This window comes from Ursus americanus, chromosome 11 (assembly GCF_024610735.1).
Source record: "Ursus americanus isolate L20-20 chromosome 11, mUrsAme1.1.p, whole genome shotgun sequence".
Taxonomy (NCBI): Eukaryota; Metazoa; Chordata; class Mammalia; order Carnivora; family Ursidae; genus Ursus; species Ursus americanus.
Genome location: NC_142137.1, coordinates 60,874,317 through 60,897,595, shown reverse-complemented (window position 1 = coordinate 60,897,595; position 23,279 = coordinate 60,874,317). Strand labels below are relative to the sequence as shown.

The 23,279-nt window shown below is 43.6% G+C and overlaps 1 protein-coding gene across 2 annotated transcripts in view; it reads right to left on the bottom strand.

The window, feature by feature from the left end:
* PLEKHG1 (pleckstrin homology and RhoGEF domain containing G1) overlaps positions 1 to 23,279 on the bottom strand; it is a 218,388-nt gene that overhangs the window by 95,322 nt on the left and 99,787 nt on the right. Inside the window, exon 4 of one of the 2 annotated variants that reach the window (XM_087865582.1) lies at positions 17,370 to 17,389. The exons of the other annotated variant lie outside the window; for it this stretch is intronic. Within the exon in view, the coding sequence (XP_087721708.1) occupies positions 17,370 to 17,389 (20 nt within the window). The remainder of the gene's footprint in view (positions 1 to 17,369; positions 17,390 to 23,279) is intronic. 2 annotated transcript variants of the gene reach the window in all.

Below are 23,279 nucleotides of genomic sequence, written 5' to 3'. Positions count from 1 at the left end.
AGCCAACCTTCGGGGTGTGACTCCAGGCCTGAAATAAACACTAAGTCCATTCCTAGCTGGAATCACAGCATAAGCAGGAACTGCAAAACAGCAATTTTCTTCTACATCCTACCAATGCCGGGTCTTGGATGCCAAAACATATGTCACTGACTCTGCCAAAGGCTATTAAAAAACCTCTAGTTTTAATTTAGATTAAAAATCTATGCTTCAGCTTCACTTAGAACAGCACTTTCCTGTTAGTGTAGAAATACTGGTTTCGGGCCAGTAACTAAACAAGGATAGCTATATATTAAGGCTCTATCTGTATTGAACGTACTCAGTTCCCAAAACATTTCCGTACAGTTGAAAGGGAGGCATTAGGCTAAATAACATTTTCTGAGGGGGAGGAAGGAGGAAGAAGAAGAGGAGAAATTCAAGTGACCAACAATAGCACTCTGAGTAAATAAATCCATCCGCAAAGTACACTAAACATTTTCTTAGAGAAAAAGAGGAAGAGAATTCAAAGTGCCAACAATAGAGATCTGAGTAAATACATTCATCTAGAAGGAACAATATAAAAGTATTAAATGTCATGTCCTTTCAAATTCTGAAGGGTGTAGAAAATGGTCATAATGTGCAGTTTGGTGAAATGGATGGCTTATATGTACAATGGGATCCCAATTTTGAATTTAAAATGCCACTTACTTATTATCCACATTAGAAAAAGATGGAAAGGAATAATAAAATATTAGTACTGGTTTTACCAACCAGGAGCATGGATGATTTTTTTCCCTTTGATATTTATCTGTAAATATCACTTTCCTCCACGTGTATATTGCTTTTATACTCTGTAAAAAGTTATCTAAAGAAATTAAAACCACAACCTCAGTTTGTATCAAATACTTAAGCATTTTACAGTAAAATAATTGATTTTTATGTTCAATATAATTTTAAGGAAAAGAATGCCATATATCTTCTTTGAAATATATAACTATCACTACATTAAAATAATAAAACAAAATAAAATCAGGTTCCAATGTGCACCAGTGTTGAATACAATGCATGCCTCCTTCGCCCCGATTATTCCTCCTAACAGAAGTATTTCTTACCAACAAATACTCAAAATGGAAATTGCATTTACTTCGTCAACTTTTGTTCCCACTAGACTCAGACTAAATTACACCAGTACAGTTGCTAAGGGCAAAATTTGCAAACGTTTATTCCACACGCCCCCCTCCGTCCCTCCACCCCCTGCTCAGCCTGCAGTGAACCTCAGAAAGAAAGCATATTAAAATACTGGGCATTCGATGCACAACAACCTGGGATTTTTGTTTTCTCCCTAGAATCACAGACGTCAGCTCTCTAGATATTTCAACTAACTTTAAGGAAAGATCAGAAAACCAAATCAAACAAGGCAAAAAACCATTTCAGACACCAGTTCAGATGGAGGGAAAAAGAAATCACCTTCCGGACTAATTCCATTGTTGGATAACTTGTTTCCATACATCGCATTTGTAACAGAACTGTTGTAACCTATCCCAGCGAGCTGCTGTCCCCCCTCTCCCGCCCCCCGCACTGCCTTGTGAAGAAAAGCCCCTGCAACCGGTTCGCCCCACGGTGGACCGTCCCGGCTGCTCCAAGAGGGAAGGCATGAGCTTGTCCCCGCCCGAGCACTGAGCATCGGTGCTTTGGGCACATTCACGTGGACACCTACCTGTGCTCTTCCCGGGCTAAGCCACATCGTCCACCTTCAGCTGATGCGGTGACCTCACCGGCAGCTCAGTCAGGTAAAACAAGAAGGCTTTACTAGTCCGTGCAGCTCCTTCCGTAGAAATATTGCATGAGTCAGCTTTTATCTCTCAAAACCCAACACACAAAGGCTTTACAAAAACCTGATTTGCAACTTTCTCACTGCCTTTTCCCCCCTAGTGTGCAGACCACAGACTTCAGCATCACCCAGAGCCTTAAATGAAACATGACATCATTCAATTGAGAAGCAGGACAATAGACACCACTGTGGGTAACTTGAAAATGCACACTTCGCTAAGCAACGCCCCGCGCCTGCCATTCTTTTGTGAACATCAAATACAACCCACACTCGCCCAGAGCTGCTTGGGCTTTACCTTCCTGGCTCTGGCCACCGCTCTCATGAAATTCCACAAAAGAATACACATCTCTGGAGTGCTGATATTTTCAAGTTCACTTCCGGAATTGTAAGCGCGTTCCAGAGTAAGTGGACACATCTCCAACTTCAGTTTTAAAGTGAAGTTTGCGGGTGGCAGTGAATTACATAGTCGGAGGAAGTTTGGGCACTTTGTTTCCTTTAACGAGACATTTAATACAGTTTCAAGTAGGGAAAGTTAAACATGAATATATTTAAGCTTGATTTTTTTAAAAAACAGAGTTTAAAAATTCATCTGAAGAAAAACACCTAAGATGGAAGCTCATAGGCACTTTTTAGAAAAACGGTCAAATTCTGTGATCTTATAATTCATAAATACGAGGTAGGAAAGACAGAATGATCGAACTCCAACACTTTAGTACAAGAGATCTTCAAATTATCTTGGATTTCGATTTCCTTCAGGCCACCTGTCCTTCTTAAAATGCTCTATGTATTTTTATAGAAAGACTCAAAATGTTCATACTTGAAAAAGATAATGAGTTTTTTAGATGGAGGGTCTTCAAAAGTACAAAATGTTACTAAAAACTGAAATGACTCCATCATGGAGTTAAAACTCAAATTATGGATTACGCCCACATATGGACACAGAAACCTAAACTCTTTCAAAGGATCAAAATCCTTTTAACAGAAGTTTCATTTAAAGCATTCGTTTGTGGTTATGGAAAATAACATTAGCTGATCATCTTTAATACAGCTATTTCTATCATACCTATTAAGTGATTTTAAACTAACAACATAATAGGATAATTTGCTTTAATGCCTATTTCCTCTCGAATAAGGCTGAACATATGCGAAGCCACTTAAGTAAGCCATTTTGATGGGAATTGATCAGTCAGTTCAGAAGACAACTTTTGGAATGGTTTCTCTCTCACAGAATTCACCAGTTTGATGGAAATCACTAAATCACAGATGCTGAAAAGGCAGTTTGTGAGGAAGGGTCCTCCCCGGGCTGTGGGGACTCCCTTCATCCTCCAATACTGACCTCCACAGTGTTCTCTCTTGCCCCCCAGATGACGTCCCCTAGACTCATGCCCAAGACCTCTGTTTTTGCTTAGCCAAGAGTCAGCTCAACTCTTAACAGCTCCACCAAATCTTTCACAGCAACTCCAGTCCCCTGTGCCTTCCATTTGTTAAATCGCTCTTTATTACACTTAGAGAATCACACGGTCTCGTATTTAATTATTGCTTAATTGTCTCGCTTCTCCCCTGGATTGGCAGCCTGGGGAGCAGGGAGCCTTCCTCTACCATAGATTTGATCTTCATGTGGACGATACCAAGAGCGAAATTCTTAGACGAGGTAGAATACACGGAGGCTCCTGGCATTGCTTGACTCATTTGTTTTGGGTCCACGTCTTCGGATCCCAAGTTACTACTTTTATTTTCCATTTTCCACTGAGATATTATTGTACTTGGATTTTTTTTTTTTTTGGCCAAGAAATATTTTTTATTTTTTTAAAAAGATTTTTTAAATTTATTTTTGTGCGTGTATGTATGCACACGAGAGGGAGGGAGGGAGGGAGGGAGAGAGGGAGAGAGAGAGAGAGAGAGAGAGAGAAAACAAGTGTGGGGGAGGGGCAGAGGGAGAGGGAGAAGCAGACTCCCTGCTGAGCAAGGAGCCTGATGTGGGGCTCGATCCCAGATCCCAGGACCCAGGAATCATGACCTGAGCTGAAGGCAGTTGCTTAACCGACTGAGCCACCCAGGTGCTCAGCCAAGAAACATTTTTTAAAAGCCATTTCTGAGAGATGCTGTGTACATTATAAGCGAACAAAACAGCAAGGCTGTATCCAGCACAGGTGCTGGGCAGTCTGTAAACGTCTCCATTGGATAGACAAGTGACCTGACTTGAAGGACGGCTTTGTGGGGACAGCACAGGGCGTATTTGGTCCCACAGGTCAGTTATTTGTCACTTCACCTGTGTTTCCTGTTTTAGCAAAATCATCAACTTAAGTAAGGAAATACCTTTCATATTACTCACAAGTAACTGGAACCACTCTCTATCACACCTGCACACATGGGTGGTTCATAGGATTTTGAATCTAGTCTCTTGAAATCTTCCTTTAAAAAAATCTAGCTTTTTCAGAGCAGGAAACACACACACACACACACACACACACACACACACACACACGTGCGCGTGTACACATGCTCTTTTTAACCTTTCTATTTTTCCTAGTACCACATATTTGCTAAATGAATTAACAAATGAACAGAGCATAAGATCTAGGGAGAGACAATACAGAGACCTAAGAGCAGAGAGGAAGAGAAAATGGAAGGGAAAAGAACATTTCTTGAGCAACGTTCAAGGTTCTTTCACACCTGAGAGCAGAGGAGCCTTCTGGGCCCCAGTGTTTTCTTAAGGCCTTTCTCTGCTCTACCTTACTCTGCCAGGGTTTCACTTTCCACTCCTTCCCATCTCTGATCCCACACCTCGATCACACCAGCTGGTACCAGTTCTTGTAGGTGCCCCGCTGGCGCAAAGTAAGTCCTAAGACACGCAAAAGGCACCAACACTAGCATCCTTGCAGCTTCTCCTGTATGATTGATTTGCCAATATTACCAGCAGGTAAAAAGACTGTGTTTGCTCAGCAAAATCTCGTTGTAAACGATAGTGCGACTGGCCGCAGATAAACTGCACACTGATGCCTTGTCGGGTGAAAAAGATATTCTTACTGGAAAGTGGCTCCTGTTCACTGGCTTGCAGCACTAGTTACACAATCGGGAAGTGCAGGAACCATTCCCAGGATCCCCGCCAGGGGTGGGGGGCCAGGGGTAGAAGAACAGCACCCACAGGACAGATCTACAGCCAGCAGGCACAACCCGGCCAGCCAGCCAAGTGCAGTCCAGCCCCGTGGCCTAATTGGAAGAGGACCAGAAAGCCCCACTATGTAAAAACATCCTTTCCCAGAAATCTGCCATAGGGCCCATGCTTCTACTCTGAGAAAGAGCTCCTTTTGGTTTAAAGTAAAAGTTGTCAGTTAACGTGCTCATCCCCCTTGGGAAGGGTTAGGGAATCACTGCCACAGTGGCGTGAGTTAGCCTGGGCCGCCGCATGCTTCCAAGGAACTGTATGGGCCTTTTCGGAAGGAGGCCAGAATGGGATTGTGGGGAGGGCTGGGGAGGCTGAGGGGGGAAGCAGAGAGAGCATGCAGTTCTAGGGGCTTAACGAGGTCTGACCTAATTGGGATACTCTGTTGTCTCTGCAGCCAGGCAACAAACACGCCAGGAAGCTGGGCAACAAAGGGTGAAGGAATGTCCTGGAGATAGGAAGAAAGACAAAGGCACGCACCCTGGTTTTTTTTTTTTTTTAATTCAGGGAAGATTTGCTCTATATAATCAATACCGGTTAAGGCAGATTTAGAAAATCATCTTGCATTTTCAGACACAAGGGTACTAGAAGTTACAAGGGGCTTTGCTTCAAAACACAACTAATATTTTATACATGAACAGAGCAACTGACATACTGGAGGGGGCAGCCTGGTTATCTTGCGATTTGAGATATTGCCACTGTTAACACATTTCCCAAAACAAAGGGTAAAACCAACCGCTTTCTAAAGCACAGGCCATTGACAAGACGTTCTTGATATTTTTAGTCTATGAGAACTCTTTTCTTTGAAAGAAAAAGGCACAAGATTACCTCTTTCTAAGTGCATGCCACAGAATAAATATGACAAACAGTAAAGCCAGTTACCTGCCACAAGGTGCCACACGGCTTCACTGATGTCCCTTAGGACACGCTGACCTTCCTCCTGAAAGTGAGATATAATGTACTAACACCCTTCTGCATCACGGGTGTTTATTAAAAATCCATATACGCTCTTCCAGACAGCCTACGCTAAACCCAGAAAATGTCACTAACCATAAATTCTGCCTCGCCAGTCTTACACAAACCAAACTATATACTTTGTCAAACAAACAAAGCTAATCTGGCTTTTTCCTTTCTAAAAGACTCTTCTCAAAGTGAAATAATCTTTTTTTTCCCCAAGATTTTATTTATTTATATGACAGAGAGAAAGACAGCCAGCAACAGAGGAAACACAAGCAGGGGGAGTGGGAGAGGAAGAAGCAGGCTCCCAGCAGAGCAAGGAGCCCGATGCGGGGCTCGATCCCAGGACCCTGGGATCACACCCTAGGCTGAAGGCAGAGGCGCAACGACTGAGCCACCCAGGCGCCCCTCAGAGTGAAATAATCTTAATGGTAAGTGAGTTTGTCTTTGCAAATTTAAAAAGTGTTTACTCTCAACAAAAGATATAGATCTGAGGCAGACAAAAGCACTCACGTATAGGTGAAATTATATGAAAGTATTATTATTATTTTTTTTTGTTAGCCCTGAAGTATTGAATCTAATCATAGAAACCAAGCTATAAATAATAAATGGTTTCTAGGACTCAAATCATCCAACTGAAAAAATAATTCCTCACCCCCTACTGCACTAAAATGTCAGTGTCGAGTCATGGTCATAAGAATTTTAGGAAACAAACACACAAAGCCCGTTATTCACAACACTTTCTGACAGTGAACCCTTACCTTGCAATCAAGTCATGCTTTAACTCCTCGATCATATGTTAGTCGGCCGTGAAAGCTAGCGGAGATCGCCAGGAAGGGCTCATACTCCGGGATTCTAAAATTCTGTTTCAGGAACTCCTCTGTGGGCTCATTTCTCTGACTCTATGACAATCATTAGCTCTGTTTTTCACTCTGTTTTTTTATTAGGATATTTCGGTCTTTATTGTCCAGAGACGATGAAATCAAGTCTTAGCTATTTCTGAACTGAACAATTTCTAGATATCAAGCAAGCAATATGTTACAAATCGTCTCTTGCTTTCGATCCTAGATCAGTCCCATCTTTAAGGACACCATGGGAGGACTCGCTGTGCTAAGCACAATGAACTAATTCTCCCTCTAAGAATGCAGTATGTTTCCAGACACATTTTTCTCCAGGAGATAACACACATCTAATCCATTCATAACGAAAGGCATTCAACACACTCTATCCTTCTGAAAACACTCTTCAAAAAAATGTACTTGAATTTGTAGAAAGGGCTTGGATATTGTATTGATACCCTGAAGTACTATTTTCCAAAATAATAATTAAAGCAAAAATCGATTCTTGTTTCAGAGTAACAACCATGGAGGTTCATAACCTTTATGTGAGCTTGCAAAACCATTTCACCTGCGGGCAGAGGACAGAGACAAACCCTCTTGGCCGGCTTTCCCCCACAGCTCCAAGGCAATGGAGTGAGAGGGAAGGACGCGGCCAGGTAGGTATCGCCAGCTGCACCCCTCGCCTGTAGACTCAGTGATGTGTTGGTGGGTTCAGAGAGACGATGATCAAAAGCAGCAGGGGTGAGCGCTGGGCTTGCAGGGGAGTCACGGCCCAGCTGCACAGGGCAGTCAGAATCTCTTCTGACCTGCTGCTGAATTTTCCGCATGGTTCCTGCCATCCTCTGGGGTCGCCACCATCTATCTCCTTCCCCCAATCCCAGGGCTACCTTCAATGTCACAGTGGCTGACAGCTTAACCTCTAAGAGCAAATGGATTTATTACAGGGGAGGCTACCTCATTTCTCAAACTGGAGAGGGGTCAGTTGGGCTATTCCTGTGGCCTCCTGGGCCAAGTCACGAGACCCATCCCCTTCACGTCGAAATTTCTAAAAGGTCAAGGACAGATCCCTCTCCAGGAAAGCAGAACTTATTTTTCTCTAAAGGAGTTGAGATAATTTATTACTTTCCAGGATTAAAAAAATTTTTTTTTAAACCAAGAAGGCAAAGAGGACTGCCGAGTGAGATGTATATTATTACAATGGTCGTAAACACCCATCTGTCACCGTGCGTACTGATCTTGGCCTTTTAGAGCTTCGGCTCACATAGCAACATCCTGCTGACCCTTCTTCCTTCACATCTTTTCTCTGCTTGAACAGCACCAACCACTCACACTCACTAACTGGGAACCCAGTCAACGCTGGGCTCTGTGCTGGGCTCAGTGAATGAATGGACACTGGCTTTGCCTTCTGGACGTTCCTGCCTAGCAGGACTGGATAAGCATCGGAGAGTGACAGGTGTGACAAGTGTCATGAATCCGATGTAACAAGAACTATATACATATGTATCTGCTCTATTTTCCTCAACTGCCTTTCCTCCTATTCAAGCTGCCCTTCAAGTGATATTAAAAGCGGAGAGTAACTTTTTGTTGACAGCACAATCAAGCTATGTGAGGCTGCCTTCGCTTAGACTCCCCTTCTAGTCTCGGAGAGTGAGCCCCACTGGGTTCATCTTTCATCTTATATTTAATTACAAGGTAACCAAGCTGAGAGCCAAATTTGCTGGAAGTTTTTGTGAGTCTAAACACTTGCCTACTTCCCAGTTCCCACAGAGATACATGAAGTAACTTGTTTATGTTGAGAGAACAAAGGAAGGGAAACAGAGCTCTCTGTTAGGCTGCAGGTTTAATCTTAACGAGGCCAAGGAACAAGTGTAACCCAATTTACTTTGGTTTATTCTGAATAGAAAATTTCGAATCCTCTACAAGGACAAAGAAAAAGGAGAAAAAGCCAAAATATACTAACAGTTGAGAGGTGGGATTATGGGGGAGACCCCTCATTACCCACTGTGATCTAGTCTCCACATTTTCTTTAATGAATATGTATTATTGGTGTAATCAAAGTAGAATCAGAGGCGCCTGGGTGGCTCAGTCTATGAAGCATCTGCCTTCTGCTCAGGTCATGATCTCAGGGTCCTGGGATCAAGCCCCGCATCAGGCTCCCTGCAGGGCGGGGGGGTCCTGCTTCTCCCTCTGCCCCTCCCCCCTCGTGTATTCTCTCTCTCTCTCTCTAATAAATAAAATAAAATAAAATAAAATAAAAAGAACAAAATTAATTTATGTGATAGTTTTTCCCCTTGGGCTGACACCCACCCCCCATCTTTTTCTGCCCTGCTCTGCCCAGGTCCGCATGCCTGGCTTTCTGCTGCTTGGCTTTCTGCTGGGTTCGGCTATTGGGAAGCCCCAGTAGTATGAGGAAGGAGGAGATGGAAAAGGGGGCATTTCTTCCTGCTGACAAGAGGCCTGGTGCTTAGCAGTGGCTGCATCTGAGGCAGCCCCACACCCACAGTTCCAGTTCTCATTGGGTCCCCTTATCCCTTGGGGGTCCCTGTGGGTTGTCCCCAAGAGCTGTGGTTAAGGTTGCCTGCCATCGCTTCAGTCCCTGAGTGCGGTCACACTCCTTGCTGGTTCCCTTCATTAAATTCTCCATTTGAGCCAGCTGAACTAATTCAGTTTCTTGTCACGTCCCTGGCTGACACAATTTTATACTCACCCCGGAATCTCTGGTCTGAAAGCTGATAACACTTTGACTTCACATGCTTAGTCAGAATGTGGACCACAGCTTTTTACTGGGGGGCATACTGCCAAATTCTAGCCTTTTTTTTTTTGGTTTATGGCCTGCCTGACTCTTAACAAAATAGACATTTAATTAGAACCTATTCTATGCCAGAAACATATTTTTCAATTTGCTATCTATTGACATAACTCATTTCCTCAACAATATTTATCGAGCAGCCGCTCTGTGCCAGGCGCTCTGACACGCAAAAGGTACACCAGTGAACAGCTACCAATTCCTGCCCTTACGGAATCTATTTTTGAGTGGGGGATATATGGATTTTAATCCTGGGACAGCAGGATATTAGTATTGGAAAGAAACTTGGGAGTTTTTCTAATCTAATTCCTTATCTGGTGTTCAAATGACCACCTCACAGTAGCTCACCAGACAGGACACCCAGTCTCTGCTTTGGTCCTGCCATTTGATCCCTGCTTAGACAGCCCATCACACTTTGGGCAGTCCGAATCTTTAGAGTATTTTCTCACATTTAGCGGAAGTTCTTCAAGGACCACTTCAGGAAAACATAAGACAAATCACCCCTCACTTCCATTTTGAAGTTCATTGATTATTTGAGATGCTATCAGGTCGCCCATACATATTTGCCTCTTCATTCCAATATTTATCTAGTAGCTACCGTACGTGATTCCTGGGGGCAGGGTTCAGTGGGGTGGAAAGTGGGGAGTTTGCCCCTTGTGCTGTGGGAAGCACGCTTAAAAGCGGCACTCCCCTGTGACCACCTTCTCCACGTGTCTCAGGATCTTGCTTTCCTGTGGCTTCCGCCAATGTATTTACAGGATTTTAACTTTTACACCAACTTACTACTATAAAAAATGTTGAAAAGACACCACTCCTCTGGAAAGTAAATGGTCTCCCTGCTCCTCTTAAGTCATACTTTTAGATGCAGCAACACCCTGTCCCCAAAAGGCACAGAGTGTGGCCAGGGAGACAGACACTGGACCATCACACGAGGAAGTGTTGAATTCTATGTGAGATGTATACTACACAAGGAAGGCATGGGGTGCTATGGAAACATATAAAGGGGGGACCAGGCTGGTTTGGGGTGCTCAGGGAAAGCTTCCTTGTTGGGGGGAGGATGTGTGAACTGACATCTGAAGGCTGAGAAGTAACTTGCAGAAACCAGGCAGAGAGAAGAGACTGTCCAGGTGGTTTTACGTCCTGTGAGTGCAGACAGCTGGTATATTTCGCATTTCGCCCACGGCCATCACTGAGCCTAGATTTTTCCCCAATCTTGTTTGCAAATATACTGTTACATTACATAACTATGTTTAGTGTAACAATGCCTCCTTATTAAAGTATCTTCTAGCTTCCTTCTCTACTCTGGGGTGACCCCATCCTCCAATCTTAATGGATCAGCCTCTCTCTTCTTGGCTTTTCTTCTGCCCCCTCCAGACACTGGGCAGAGCTGCTAAGGCAGTAACCATGACTCTCTTCTTGCCCAGTCACTGGGACAGGGTCCCTTATAAGGTGTCGTTACAGCGCATCACAATGTAAGTTTCCCTGCCCAGCATTTTCATCAAAGTATAATCAGATTAAAGTGAACATCAGAGAAGCCCTAAAAGGTGAAGGGTCACAAAAGGACAGACTGGGGGAGGGGAGTCACCCCACTCGGTTTGTCTTACTACTTCCAGGGGACTTATGGATTGACCATGTACATTTGAGCCTTGAGTACGTCCCAGGACCAACTGGTCACCTTTCCTATGAGAGCCAAAGCCAAGGACCACTTCCCAGTGCCAGTATGATTCCAGACATGGCATCTGCTTAGGAGTCTGTGTAAATTAGGACATAACAAAATGACAGACCCCAAAGGATGAAGCCGCTCTGAGAGAACTGGGGAATTGGATTTTTACAATGACCGCTGGTTACCATCCTAGTGATGTAATTATAAAAGCCATCCACCCAACAGAACTTACTTTGTTCAGTCCCAACCATCATTTACTGCTCATGAAATGATGTGTGGAAGGGACACAAGACCTAGAGTTGAAATGTGTGGTATCTTAGCTCTACTGACGATTGTGTCATCTGGGGCAAGTCACTAACTTCTCTAGGTTCCAAATTCCTTCTGGATTAGTAAAATGAGAACTTAGGAGTCTATGACATTTAAGAATGCTTTTAAAATCTATAAACCTAAGATTCCATGGTTTTGGGGGATATGTTGACACGATGACCCTCTTCTTAACTCCTTCGACAGTCTTTCCCAAGGCTCTTATATGACTTGAGGATCTTAAATGTGGTCCCACTATTATAGTCAGATAACCATGAGTTGATGCAAAAACCAGGAGCATATGGAATTTGTATAAGGAAACTACCTTAAATTACCTGTAATCCCTTATGTGGTAGAACTGTGTGGATACCTTAACTCAACTATTATCAACAGAAAGTTTCCCCACAAAAAATTTTAACAACATCATCTGACAGTAGACCAATGTCTAGCATCAAGATCATGCTTTCCACTTATTCACTGACATCATCTCTACTTTCTGCAAAATTGCATTCTGGAAACCAGGTTAGGATGTAGATTATGAAATAGCTCATTTTACCACAGAGGTATATAATTTGGGGTTGCATCCCAACCAAGTACCAGCCCAAATATACCCCCAGAATAGTGGTAACATGAAAGTCAATATAACTGTATCACTGCAAAAATTATGCTCTTATAATACACAGATAATGAAAAGTTATGGCTAGTTCTAAATTATCCTAGGAGCTCATATACTTTATATACAGGCAATTATGGTGATTAGAACAAATTCACTGTAATGGTGTCCTGGTTGAGCCTCCATGGAAACTGGGTGGAGAGAGGGGGACAGAAAGGGAGAGAAAAGAGAGAGAAAGAGAGAAGGGAGGGAGGGAGAGGACAGCTGTAACATCTCAGGCAACCTAGCTCTGGGCTTCTTCTATTGAAGTGAAGACAACATAAGAGGAAGGGAGCCCTTTCCCCATAAGGAGAGAGAGGTGAGCACCAGCAGCTTGGAGATGAGGGATGGGTGGTCAACCAGGTGAACCCCTGTGGGGAGCTTGGAGACTTCAAATATCGGAGTTCTGGGGTCCCTGGGAGGGTAGGCATCCTGGACAAAGGCCAGTGATAGTGCAAGGAGGGGGAACAGGGAGCCAGGGAGGCACAGCCTGGGAGTAGAAGGAACAGGAGTGAGGTCTTGTCCCTGTGCCAGTGGGAAGGGACACCGTAGCGGCAAATTTTAGTCTTTTAATGTGACTGAACCCATACCCCTAGGGCTGGTGAGGCCTGGCATGAGCTGAAGACTCCCCCAGGAGTTATGATCTGAGCCTGAGCAGGCAGAGTGTGACCTGAAGACTTTACATTTCTTTGAACTGATGAACCAAATTTTGTACATCAGGATATTTCCCATTAAAATCCAGACTTTTTTTGCTTGGGGAGAAAGAATACCAAATAAAGGGACAATTACCATCAGTCACCACTGGTTGGACATTTCTGCTTAGCAGGAACAGGGGAGCCGAGCTTGCTTCCCTTACTCTGGCCGTGCGCTCTTCCTGTTTGTCCCAGTCCCCACCACCCCCTTCAGTATTACACCCATTCCCTTCACTCCTTTCCATGACCTGCCTGGCCCTGGGGCCTGGAGCCATCTGACTCTGGCTTCCAGACACGGACACACGTGGACGCCGCCCTGTACAATAGGTGAGTAGTCCTAGAATGACCCGACGACGAGAAATAATCTGGTGAGAACAGTGTATTTCTCTACAGTTTGTAAGTCATATAAAAATGAAACATAAAGAATTTAAAGTATCACTTGTGTGTTGTTCTAGAAAAGCTAGGGGTGGGGGGCTGGGGAGAAAGGAGCTATAAGACCAAAAATCACCGTGGAAAGATTTAGGGAAGGGAGTGAGGGGAAATGTTTTCAGGGGACGGTGGGGAGAATGTTCACTGCAGGTCTTTACCACTTAACCTTCTCAGCTCCTGTTTCTGTTTTTCCACGCTTCCTACTAATCAAAATCTTTATCCCTCTGGGTCTTTCACAAGCCTACAACAGATCAATAAAGTTTAGAATTTGTTCAGGGTCTTTAGGAAGGAATTACGACAGAAGAAACGATTTAATTGTAATTCTGCCAAACCAAACACCCAAATAACTGTTATCAGGGTTTTTGACATTTAAAAACCCCGTGACAGTAAGACAAAAGCCACAGCCCCAGAAGAATGACCCACTGAGTTGGCTGGCAACACGCAGGGGTCCCTGCCATCCACAGACCCTCCCACAAGGATGGCAGAGGGGACTTGTTGGTTGATACTTTTCTGAACAAGCCAAGATCAGCTATAAATGTCCAAATTAACATATCACAGCCTCATTTCATAAAACATTAGTTTGGTTGTAACTTGAAAAAAAATAATAGGGGAGAAGTTAAGACTTAGAAGCAGAGATCCCAGTCCCATCAAAACAAACGAAGGCTGTATGACTGGGTTTACGGGCAAGAAAAAACAAGAAATAAACAGTCCGCCTCACGTGGAAAAGCATTTGTGCATTCTGACACTGAGCGTTTAAGAAGACACCCAGAGGCATTAATCATCAGCATTTTTCCTAGAAAGGGGAAAAAACCCCATCCTGCCCCCCATACCGGTGTTTATTTCTCTCTGAACCCTGGAGATAAAAATTTTAATACACAGAGGCCTCAGTGAGGATTTGCGCGCATACCCAAGTCTTTCTGAAGAAGAAATGTCTCTGATATGTGATATCTTCCCTCAGGAGGACCAGGAGGGGGAATGGGTGAGGGGGATAGGAAAACAAAACCAACTACTTTCCCCTAATCCTGATGTGGCTGAAAAGCAGAGAGCTAAAAGCTTCCCTGAGGGAAAAAGCCACTCCAGACGGAGATGGATCAAGCAAGTTTAACCAACTTCAGACTACTTCACTTGCTTACATTTCTCTGCGCAATTTTGAAATGTGTTTATGAGGCCACGTGTTTTCAGCTACCTCCTCGATGCCCCCCCACTCCCCACCCCACCCAGGGTTCAGGCTCAGGTGGGCCTAGACATTCACAGTGAGGGCCAGAGCTGAGGAAGGCCTGAGAACCCCCAATCCAGGCCAAATGAGGACTGGCTTGTACTCATGTCTTTTTTTTCTGGGGTGCTTCTCTGGAAAGCCTGTGTGACAAGAAAGTGTCAGTGAGCAGGGGATTCTCTCCCTCTCCTGCGCCAATAAATCCCATTCCACGGTTTTATTAAAAAAACAAAATGTTCTGCCTAAGATGAGCTAAACCATTTATAATTCATGAAAATGACGGTTCTAATGGCCTACCTTCCACATATACTTTGCATTTCATTCTCTGGTAGACATTTAGAGATTTTAATCTATTTAGATATTTTAATACACCAGTTACCATAATGGTGTTGTAAACCAAATACTTGACGAAGTTGGTGACTGTGAGTACAAACCCTAACCCAACATTTTTTTCAGGAGTGGCACAGCACCTCCTAAGTCACTGATAAGGCCTGAATTGTGTGCTCCCCACCCCCAAATTCATATGGTGAAGCCCAACATGACAGTAATTGGAGATAGGGTCTTGAAGGAGGTAAAGTTAAATGAGGTCATAAGGTGGGGCCCTGATCTGATAGGAGTGGGTTTTTTTTTTTTTTTATGATTTTATTTATTTATTTGAGAGAGAGAGAGTGAGAGAGAGTGCACGAGCAGAGGGAGGGGCAAAGGCAGAGGGAGAAGCAGACTCCCCACTGAGCAGGGAGCCCAACACTGGGCTTGATCCCAGGACCCTGAGATCGTGACCTGATCCCAAGGCCGATGCTCAATGGACTGAACCACCCAGGTGCCCCAGAACTGGGGTCTTTTTAAGAAGGAGAAAAGACAACAGAGATCTCTTTCTGTCTACACTCCCATCGAAAGCAAAGGCCATGTGAGGATGCAGAGAGAAGGCAGCCATCTACAAGCCAAGAAGAGAGGCCTCACAGAAACCACCTGGCTGACACCCTGACCTTGGACTTCCTGCCAAGGAAGAACTGGGAGAAAATAAATGCTTGTTATTTAAGGCGCCCAGTCTGGGGTACCCTGCATGCAGCCTGAGCAGACTCATACAACCACCGCCAGCCTCTGTTTTCAAAAAGCAACCAGATTGCTGGGCCCCTGATGCTACAGAGGAATCTTTAGGGATGGGAACCTGGAATGGGCAGTAGTCACTAACTCCCTGGGTGATAGTTGTCATTGTAAAGGGTGAGAATCATTATGTCAGGGGGGTCGCTCAAGGCTGCCGCCAGCCCCCAAGCCCCTCCCTCAGCCTCCCCTATTCTACCACCCCAAAGAGGAAAAGCTTATGGGATCAATGATAAAATAGACATCTCAAGCAAGTAAAAGAAGGCTCCCCAAAAGGCGGACAGAAGATTATGACTAGAACTCATCAGAAATCAGGTTGGAGTCAGAGGTGAAGTACCTTGTAGGAAAATCCACATCAGTTTCATACTTGGGCTGGTTCTAGAAGGACAAGAGGGGCCCTTGAGACCCAGTGAGATCAGTCCAATTCCACTGGAAGGAGAGCACATCAAGATTTGGTGTGAAGCAAAGGTGAAGTTAAGAGTACCCTTGTGCTGCGGTCACACCAGCCTGCAGGGGCCAGAGTGGAGGTGGTTGGTTGGATACGAGAGGCTCATGCTTGGGACCCTGGCTGTCTCTTCCCTTTCCTCAAAGAATCAACTAAGATTGAGTTTTGACATCCTAAAAGGTAAAAAAATGGAGTTGAGCCACCAACCGTTGAGGATATTTTTGACTCTGAAATTCAAGGGCCTATAGAAAATAAACCTTGGTTATTGTTACACTCTTGTGAAAATCACTCATGAAAAATCACTACAGTGAAGATTCTCCAAAGTCAGTCAACCCAAAAAGACTTCAAATTGAGTTATATGGTTAAGAATAAGAATATATAAGCAAATTAAAAGGCACCAAGTATATTCGACTATGTAAAAATGCTGCAGAAAATGCTGCAGATCTTCAAAAACTATGATATTAAACAACAATCAAACACTATTTTAAAAACGACATCCTCTGGAGGGTGAGCCCAGGGCACCAGGATTTTTTTTTTCTTAAAGTGATTTTTATCTATTGCCAAGATAGAGAGCAATAGCTGTACTGTAAGAATGTTACAATACTCCAAATTAAGGTAAAATTTAAGCAAAGAGCGGAATATTTTCTAGATTAAAAAATATTACAAGAAGTAGTAGCCTTCAGGTGGAATGGGGCTTTTCTAATGGACAGGATAAAATTATATTTTAGGTATTGAGCCAAAATCTAAAAGCCCCATTGGGGCGCCTAGGTGGCTCAGTCATTTGAGCATCTGACTCTTGATTTCAGCTCAGGTCACGATCTCAGGGTTGTGAGATCAAGCCCAGTGTCGGGCTCCATGCTGAACGTGGAGCCTGCTTGGGAATCTCTCTCTTTCTGCCCCTGCCACCCCCATGTGTGTGCTCTCTCTCTCTCTCTCTAAAACAAAAAAGAAAAAAAACCCTAACAGCCATTAGTAGATAATCTGTGTATCCTAACTGGCTTTGATCTTAAAATCATGGGAAGGAGGTCCGTAAGGAGAGAGTTAGTATGATTTTCTCCCCTGTAAGGCTGGAACCCTGGGTGTGGCTTTCCCTCCCCGCTAGCGTGGTAACTCTCCAAGGACACCAGTCATTTTCTCATCTGAGGGCCACACAGACAGAGGGAGAATGATGAAGACCAAAACGCAGGTCTAAGTGCGGTCCTTTGATGTTTGCAGGCACAAACGAGAGAAGCGTGGTGGATGGTCAGAAGTTGCCAGCGCCCTACAGAAGGTGCTCCACACACCGGAGCTCTAGAGAACCGCTGTGCTGTCCAGGTTTGCTTGTGAAGTAGCAAAAGACGTCTGGGTCTCATTTGTTGAAAGTTAAGCTTATATTTTAAAAGTATAATGGCTACACTAGGGATGCTGAAGGGTGAATTATGGAGTGAAATCTACCAGTTTCAAATCTTGGACCTACAACTTACTGTATGATCATGGACCTGAATCTCAATCAATCTTGGTTCCTTAAAAATCAGGGGCCATCTAGGGGCACCTGGGTGGCTCAGATGGTTAAGCATCTGCCTTGAAACATCTTTGATGGGTTTAATTTATTATCTTATTTCTTTACCAAGTGTTTTAAGAGCATTTTTAATATATAGCTCATATAAAAAATATCTGTTGCTCCTATATAAGAAATAAAGTTTACAAGCTATGATTCCTATCCTCGAAGTCCCAAAGTTTTCTAGGGGGAAAGAGGTAGGTCTGCTAGTACCCTATGCGTGAGTTACTTCCCTGTGCAGTGTGCTGTTCCACATGCTTTGGGTCAATTCCTCACAACCCCCTTAGGACATAGGTGCTATTATCTCAATTGTATGATCGAAGATTTCACTGAACAGGAACTTTCAGTAGGTTGCTTGCGTGTACGACGCTACCAAGTGGAGGCACCGGAATTTGAAGCCAGGCCATCAGATTTCCGAGCCTGTCCTCTTACTCACTATGCAATTCTGCCAGATGTGTATATTTACGCCACAGATTCATAGAATTCGAGAGCTTGGGATGTGTGCCCTGGACGTTCAGAGAGGGGCCTTAGAAATGGTTACTACAAATCTTTCATTTTATAGAAGAAGACATTCCAGAGCCTGGAAAGAAGATCACCCAAGGTCAGCGAGGCCAGTGGCTCTCACAGCGTGGCTAGCATTAGAAAGACCCTGGGAGGCTCCTGAACACAGACTGCTGCGACCTACCCCTAGAATCTGTGGGTCTGGGGTGGGGCCTACGAATCCCTAACAAGTCCCCACATGGTGTTGATGCTGCTGGTCTTGGGAACACAGTTTAAAAACCAATGACTGATTTACTTCCCTGTGTGAGCCAGAATGAAACTTCTGCTCTCCTCACTTTGCATCTTCCCCATGAATGGTGGGTATCAGCTGCTCTGTAACAATGAGAATTCTGAGGGAGATTGGGCAGCCTGCTAGAGCAGTCCCGGACCCAGGTGTGGAATGCTCTCCTCCTCCCAGTTCAGCTGAGACATCTGGAAGCTACTTTCCAGCATCATTACACCATGATTCACTATAATGCTGGTATTTTATTATGACCCTCTCTACCCACCTCTGCACATACCCCATCTGAAACAACACAGACCCGCTTACTGCCAAGAGTATTCTTCTCACTCTGAGCTATTTACCAAAACTTACCCTCTAAAATGCGGCTCTTTTAATGCCGGACACAGCAGGAGTTTTAGCAAGAGGAGCAGGGGTCATGAACAATCTGCCAGTATTTATTCTCAGGAGAAAAGGACGATGAGACAGTTTCAAAGTTTTCTTTGGTTTACATTATAATTCAAAAGGAAATTTTTTGCTTATTTGTTTAGCTAAGAGGATCCCTCGCCTCTCATTAGGATCCCTGGTACAGTGAACTATTTTGAAAGTCGGGACATTACTTATTGTTCAAATCTGCCACAGTTGAAACTGCTTGGTGTTTGCGCTGTCATAGGGGTGCTCTGAGGCTTGAGCCCCTTATGAGTGTAAGGGATGAGCGAGCCTGGCACGTAGGAAGTGCATCCAGAGTGCCAGCCAGCTCTAAAGATCATTGCTTCCATGGTTTAAGAGAGCCCAGGGGTTCGCCCATTTGCTTGGGTAAGCAGGTGGGGTGAAATGGCTTGACCTGAGTGAGCAGACAGACATCACAATCAGAACTCTCTCTTCCCCGTAAGCAAGGGGATTTAAAGAGCATGACACTCAAGAAGCATTTATGGGGCGCCTACATTTACAAGGCAACCATCTGTCACCCACAAAACCTCACAGGACTTAATACTTGGTCATCACTTACTGAACTAAAGCATCTTTTCAGAATTCCTGCTAGGCTAGAGATTTCAGGTAAGGGTTCTCAAGAACACTTACATTAAATTTTTTTTTTTTTGGAAATAAGTATAAATCCGTAAGAAGCTGCAAAAAACCAAAGAACTATACAAGGAGGTCTCCTGTACCCTCGCCCAGTTTCCCCCAATGGTAACACTTGTGTAACCATAGCATAGACACAAAACCAGGACACTGAGATCAATCCAGACCATGAAGTACATTCGAACCTTATCATTTGAAGGACAGGCGCATTTTGGTTGTGAAGGACACAAAAACAAAAAGAAACAGAAAGGAGATGTAAAGACAATGAGCACAGTCAGCCATGTCAAATCATCTGGTGTTCCTTTGAAATCTGCCTTTTCACTAGTCACCAGAAGAAGATAAATGGTAAACTACATAAATAAGACTCTTCCTGAAAAAAAGACCTTTAAAAAAATTTTTCCCCCCGAGACTAAGCTTAACAATTATAATCAAATTAACTTGTTTTTCAAATCCTCTGTAGATGGGAACACGTATTAGTGATGTGAGAGGTGAATCCCAGATTTGATACTCAGTAGTTCCCCCTTATCCGTGGTTTCAGTTACCCGTGGTCCATGGAGGTCCAGAAGCAGGTGACCCTCCTTCTGATGCAGCGTCAGAAGGTCAATAGCAGCCTAGCATGAGGTCACGAAGCCTATGTCATTCCCCTCACTTCATCTCATCACGTGGGCATTTCATCATCTCACATCATCACAAGAAGAAAGGTGAGTAAAGTACAATAAGATATTGTGAATTCTAAATGACCTTCACAGAGCTTTTATTACAGTATATTGTTGTAACTGTTCTATTTTATTATCAGTTATTGGTGTTTAATCTCTTACTGTGCCTAATTTTTTAAATTAAACTTTATCATAGGTACATATGGGACCCTATATATAGGGTTCAGGACTATCTGGGGTTTCAGGCATTCACTTGGGGTCTTGTAACGTATCTGCACGGATAAGGGGGGTTACTACACACAGCTCCTAGCCCCACCCAAACTCACACACAATCTTCACAATCTTTACAATTCATAAAATGATTACATCCTGAGGAGCTTTAGAACTTGCTATATATTGCCTGGCCTGGAATGGCATGTAGATTGCACTTGGATTTTGCTACTTTCCCTAAGTTACCTTTAGAAGCCCCTATTCTTGTATTCATTATAAATGAGTCTTATCAAGTCATTAAAGGTTCCACAAATATTCTTCCTTGAGCATTCTTGTTTTCATATATATATGAAATATATATATATACATATATATATTTTAGTATTTTCAAATATATATAAATATATATAACAATGTTCAATTTTAGTATTTTCAAATATATTTATATTTATATACATTTGAATATACTAAAATTGAATATTGTAATTAGCTGGAATAGGTAAAGTTTTACTATGTGTCTCATTTTCATAATATATAGTCAGGTTAGGATAACAAACCATTAATATGCCAGCATCTTCCTTAACTAACAACTTCTTTCAAAATTGATGTACCGCGAGGTAGTTCACAATGGGCCTCCTAGCTTGATGCATTTGCCAGTATTTGGTCTTTAGCTGAAATATTTTTTAAGAAAGCAGCAGCCCGTGAAGAACACAATGTCTCCAGAAGCTCATAGGAAGCAGATCCTCCAGGTTGATCAAAAAGGGCCAGCATTACTTTCCTAAGCAGGTAACGACGTGGTAACCTTTTTGATTACTCACCCTAAGAAAGCCGCTCTGGCATTAGGAAACAAAACACAGCATTTTCCTTTCGCGCGGTGGGGAGTTGTCTGTGTGCATCTCCCATCAGCAAGGCCAGCCAGAGTAAACAGATGTTTCATTAGGTGGAGGAGCCAAATTCCCCTCCATTGTACACACAGAGTTGATGACCCCCGCTGGGGTCATCTGAATTCTAAATGACCAAGCAGAACTTCTGCAGGACCCCACCCCCCCACCCCCACTCCTTCTAGGGCCAGCCCTGGGCAAGGCTCTGTAATAGGAGAAGCTTGCTCTGGACCTCACTGGTGTAGTCTCCCTACCCCAGGCATCCCTACTCATCCCTAGTTAAGTGTCCTGAAGTTTTCCCCACCCCTCTCCCCCTGCCCACCTGGGACTCTCTCTTTCCAGGGCTGGTGCCCTAAGCTTGGCCACCTCACAAAGATTCTGAGGACACTGGGAGTGCCCTCAAATAACCTGCCCAAGGCACAGAGCTAGAGAGCTGCAGGCCTGACTCCAAGGTCAGTGCTCTGTCCATTGCCTACAGTGTGCTGAATGGCTCTGTAGGTCTAAGCAGTTGGAAATTGACTATTTTATTCATTTTTCTTAAGCTTAAGAATTTACAATGTTTGTGATGGTCCTTACTTCTTCAGAATCAAATCACCAGATGCATTCTATTTCTGCTCCCAGAGAAATTTTAAAATGCTTAAAAGTATCTTTATTTTTAAAAGTACTTCTGATAGTAACATTTTCTTTTCCTTTAGAGAGAGAGAGAAAGCGGGGAGTGGGGGGTAGAGGGAGAGGGAGAGAGAGAACTTTAAGCAGGTTTCACACTTAGTGCAGAGCCTGACTTGGGGCTCGATCCCAGGACCCTGAGATCATGACCTGAGCTGAAGTCAAGAGTCAGACACTTACCCGACTGAGCCACCCAGGTGCCCCACAACATACGGTTTACAACCAATCTTCAGCAAAATGTAGCACACTGTGTGTTTGTGTGTGTGTGTGTGTGTGAGCATATATGTGCATGTGTGTGTATACACATACAAATGTATACACACAGAAGATTAAAACCACCAATATAATCAAAATCAAGGAACTTTCCATGGATCATAGCATACTTTTTGGGTCATTGTTAAAGTAGAATAAAAAGTAACCAAGGAACTTTCCATGGACCATAGCATACTTTTTTGGTCTTTGTTGAAGTAGAATACAAAGTAACTTTATTCTTTGAAATACAACAAAGTCTTCTATTTAATAGATAACACATAAGGAGAAAACCACCTATGTAAAAGCTTTCAAACTGATTTCTAAAACCACATCACGCCATCAGTGGACTCAGTCTCATGCATCCAAAGAATACCTTTAAAATATTTACCCTGAGTCCTTTCTCTGCTGCACAGATTTTTCTATCTCTGGACTTAAACAGTGCTTATAAAACTATGCTCATGACTCAGTGAATCAGATTTAAAACCCTGATTGGCTTAAGATTCCTTTCGTGCAGTTTGCATTGAGACTCACGTGTCCCCAAAGACAGGAGAAGTGTACATGCGTTCGTGTGCGCGTGTAACTAGCGATTCAGAGCATTAGATGAAGTGCAAGATGAACGGGTCCAAATGCCATCCTCAGATTTCAAATTAAAATCTGCAGATTTTCTTTCAGAGCTGGAAGCTTCCCATCCCTGCAGGCCTAAAGTGGCTCGTGACTTTGGGGAGTGGGGGGGCGAGACCTCAGTCACGAGGCACCCTGCTGCTCCCTCCCACCGTGCTACCATGGGTCTCTTGGTTTTAGGTTGAATTCCACGGCCAGACTTCTTAGACATTCGACTTAAACCATCAAAGAAATAATTTAAAGGGTATATGGGCTTCAAAAAAATATTTGCAGAGGGCAGGTGCTCAACAATATTCTCTGTGATCTGAATTCTTCCTCATCACAGTCTTGATAGAGAGCCAGGGCTTTTGCCACCAGTTTAGGCTGATAACCACTTTCCTGTACTCTCCGCATAAGTTATATAAAGAGTACCCCAAGTTCACCTGACTGGTTGTGAAAGTGGCCAAGAAATCATAACTTCACATTTTTAAGGCGAAAATTCTAAATTTGAATTATTACTTTAATGGTTTTTCTCTCTTGTTTCTTCCTAAATACTGTGACTACGAT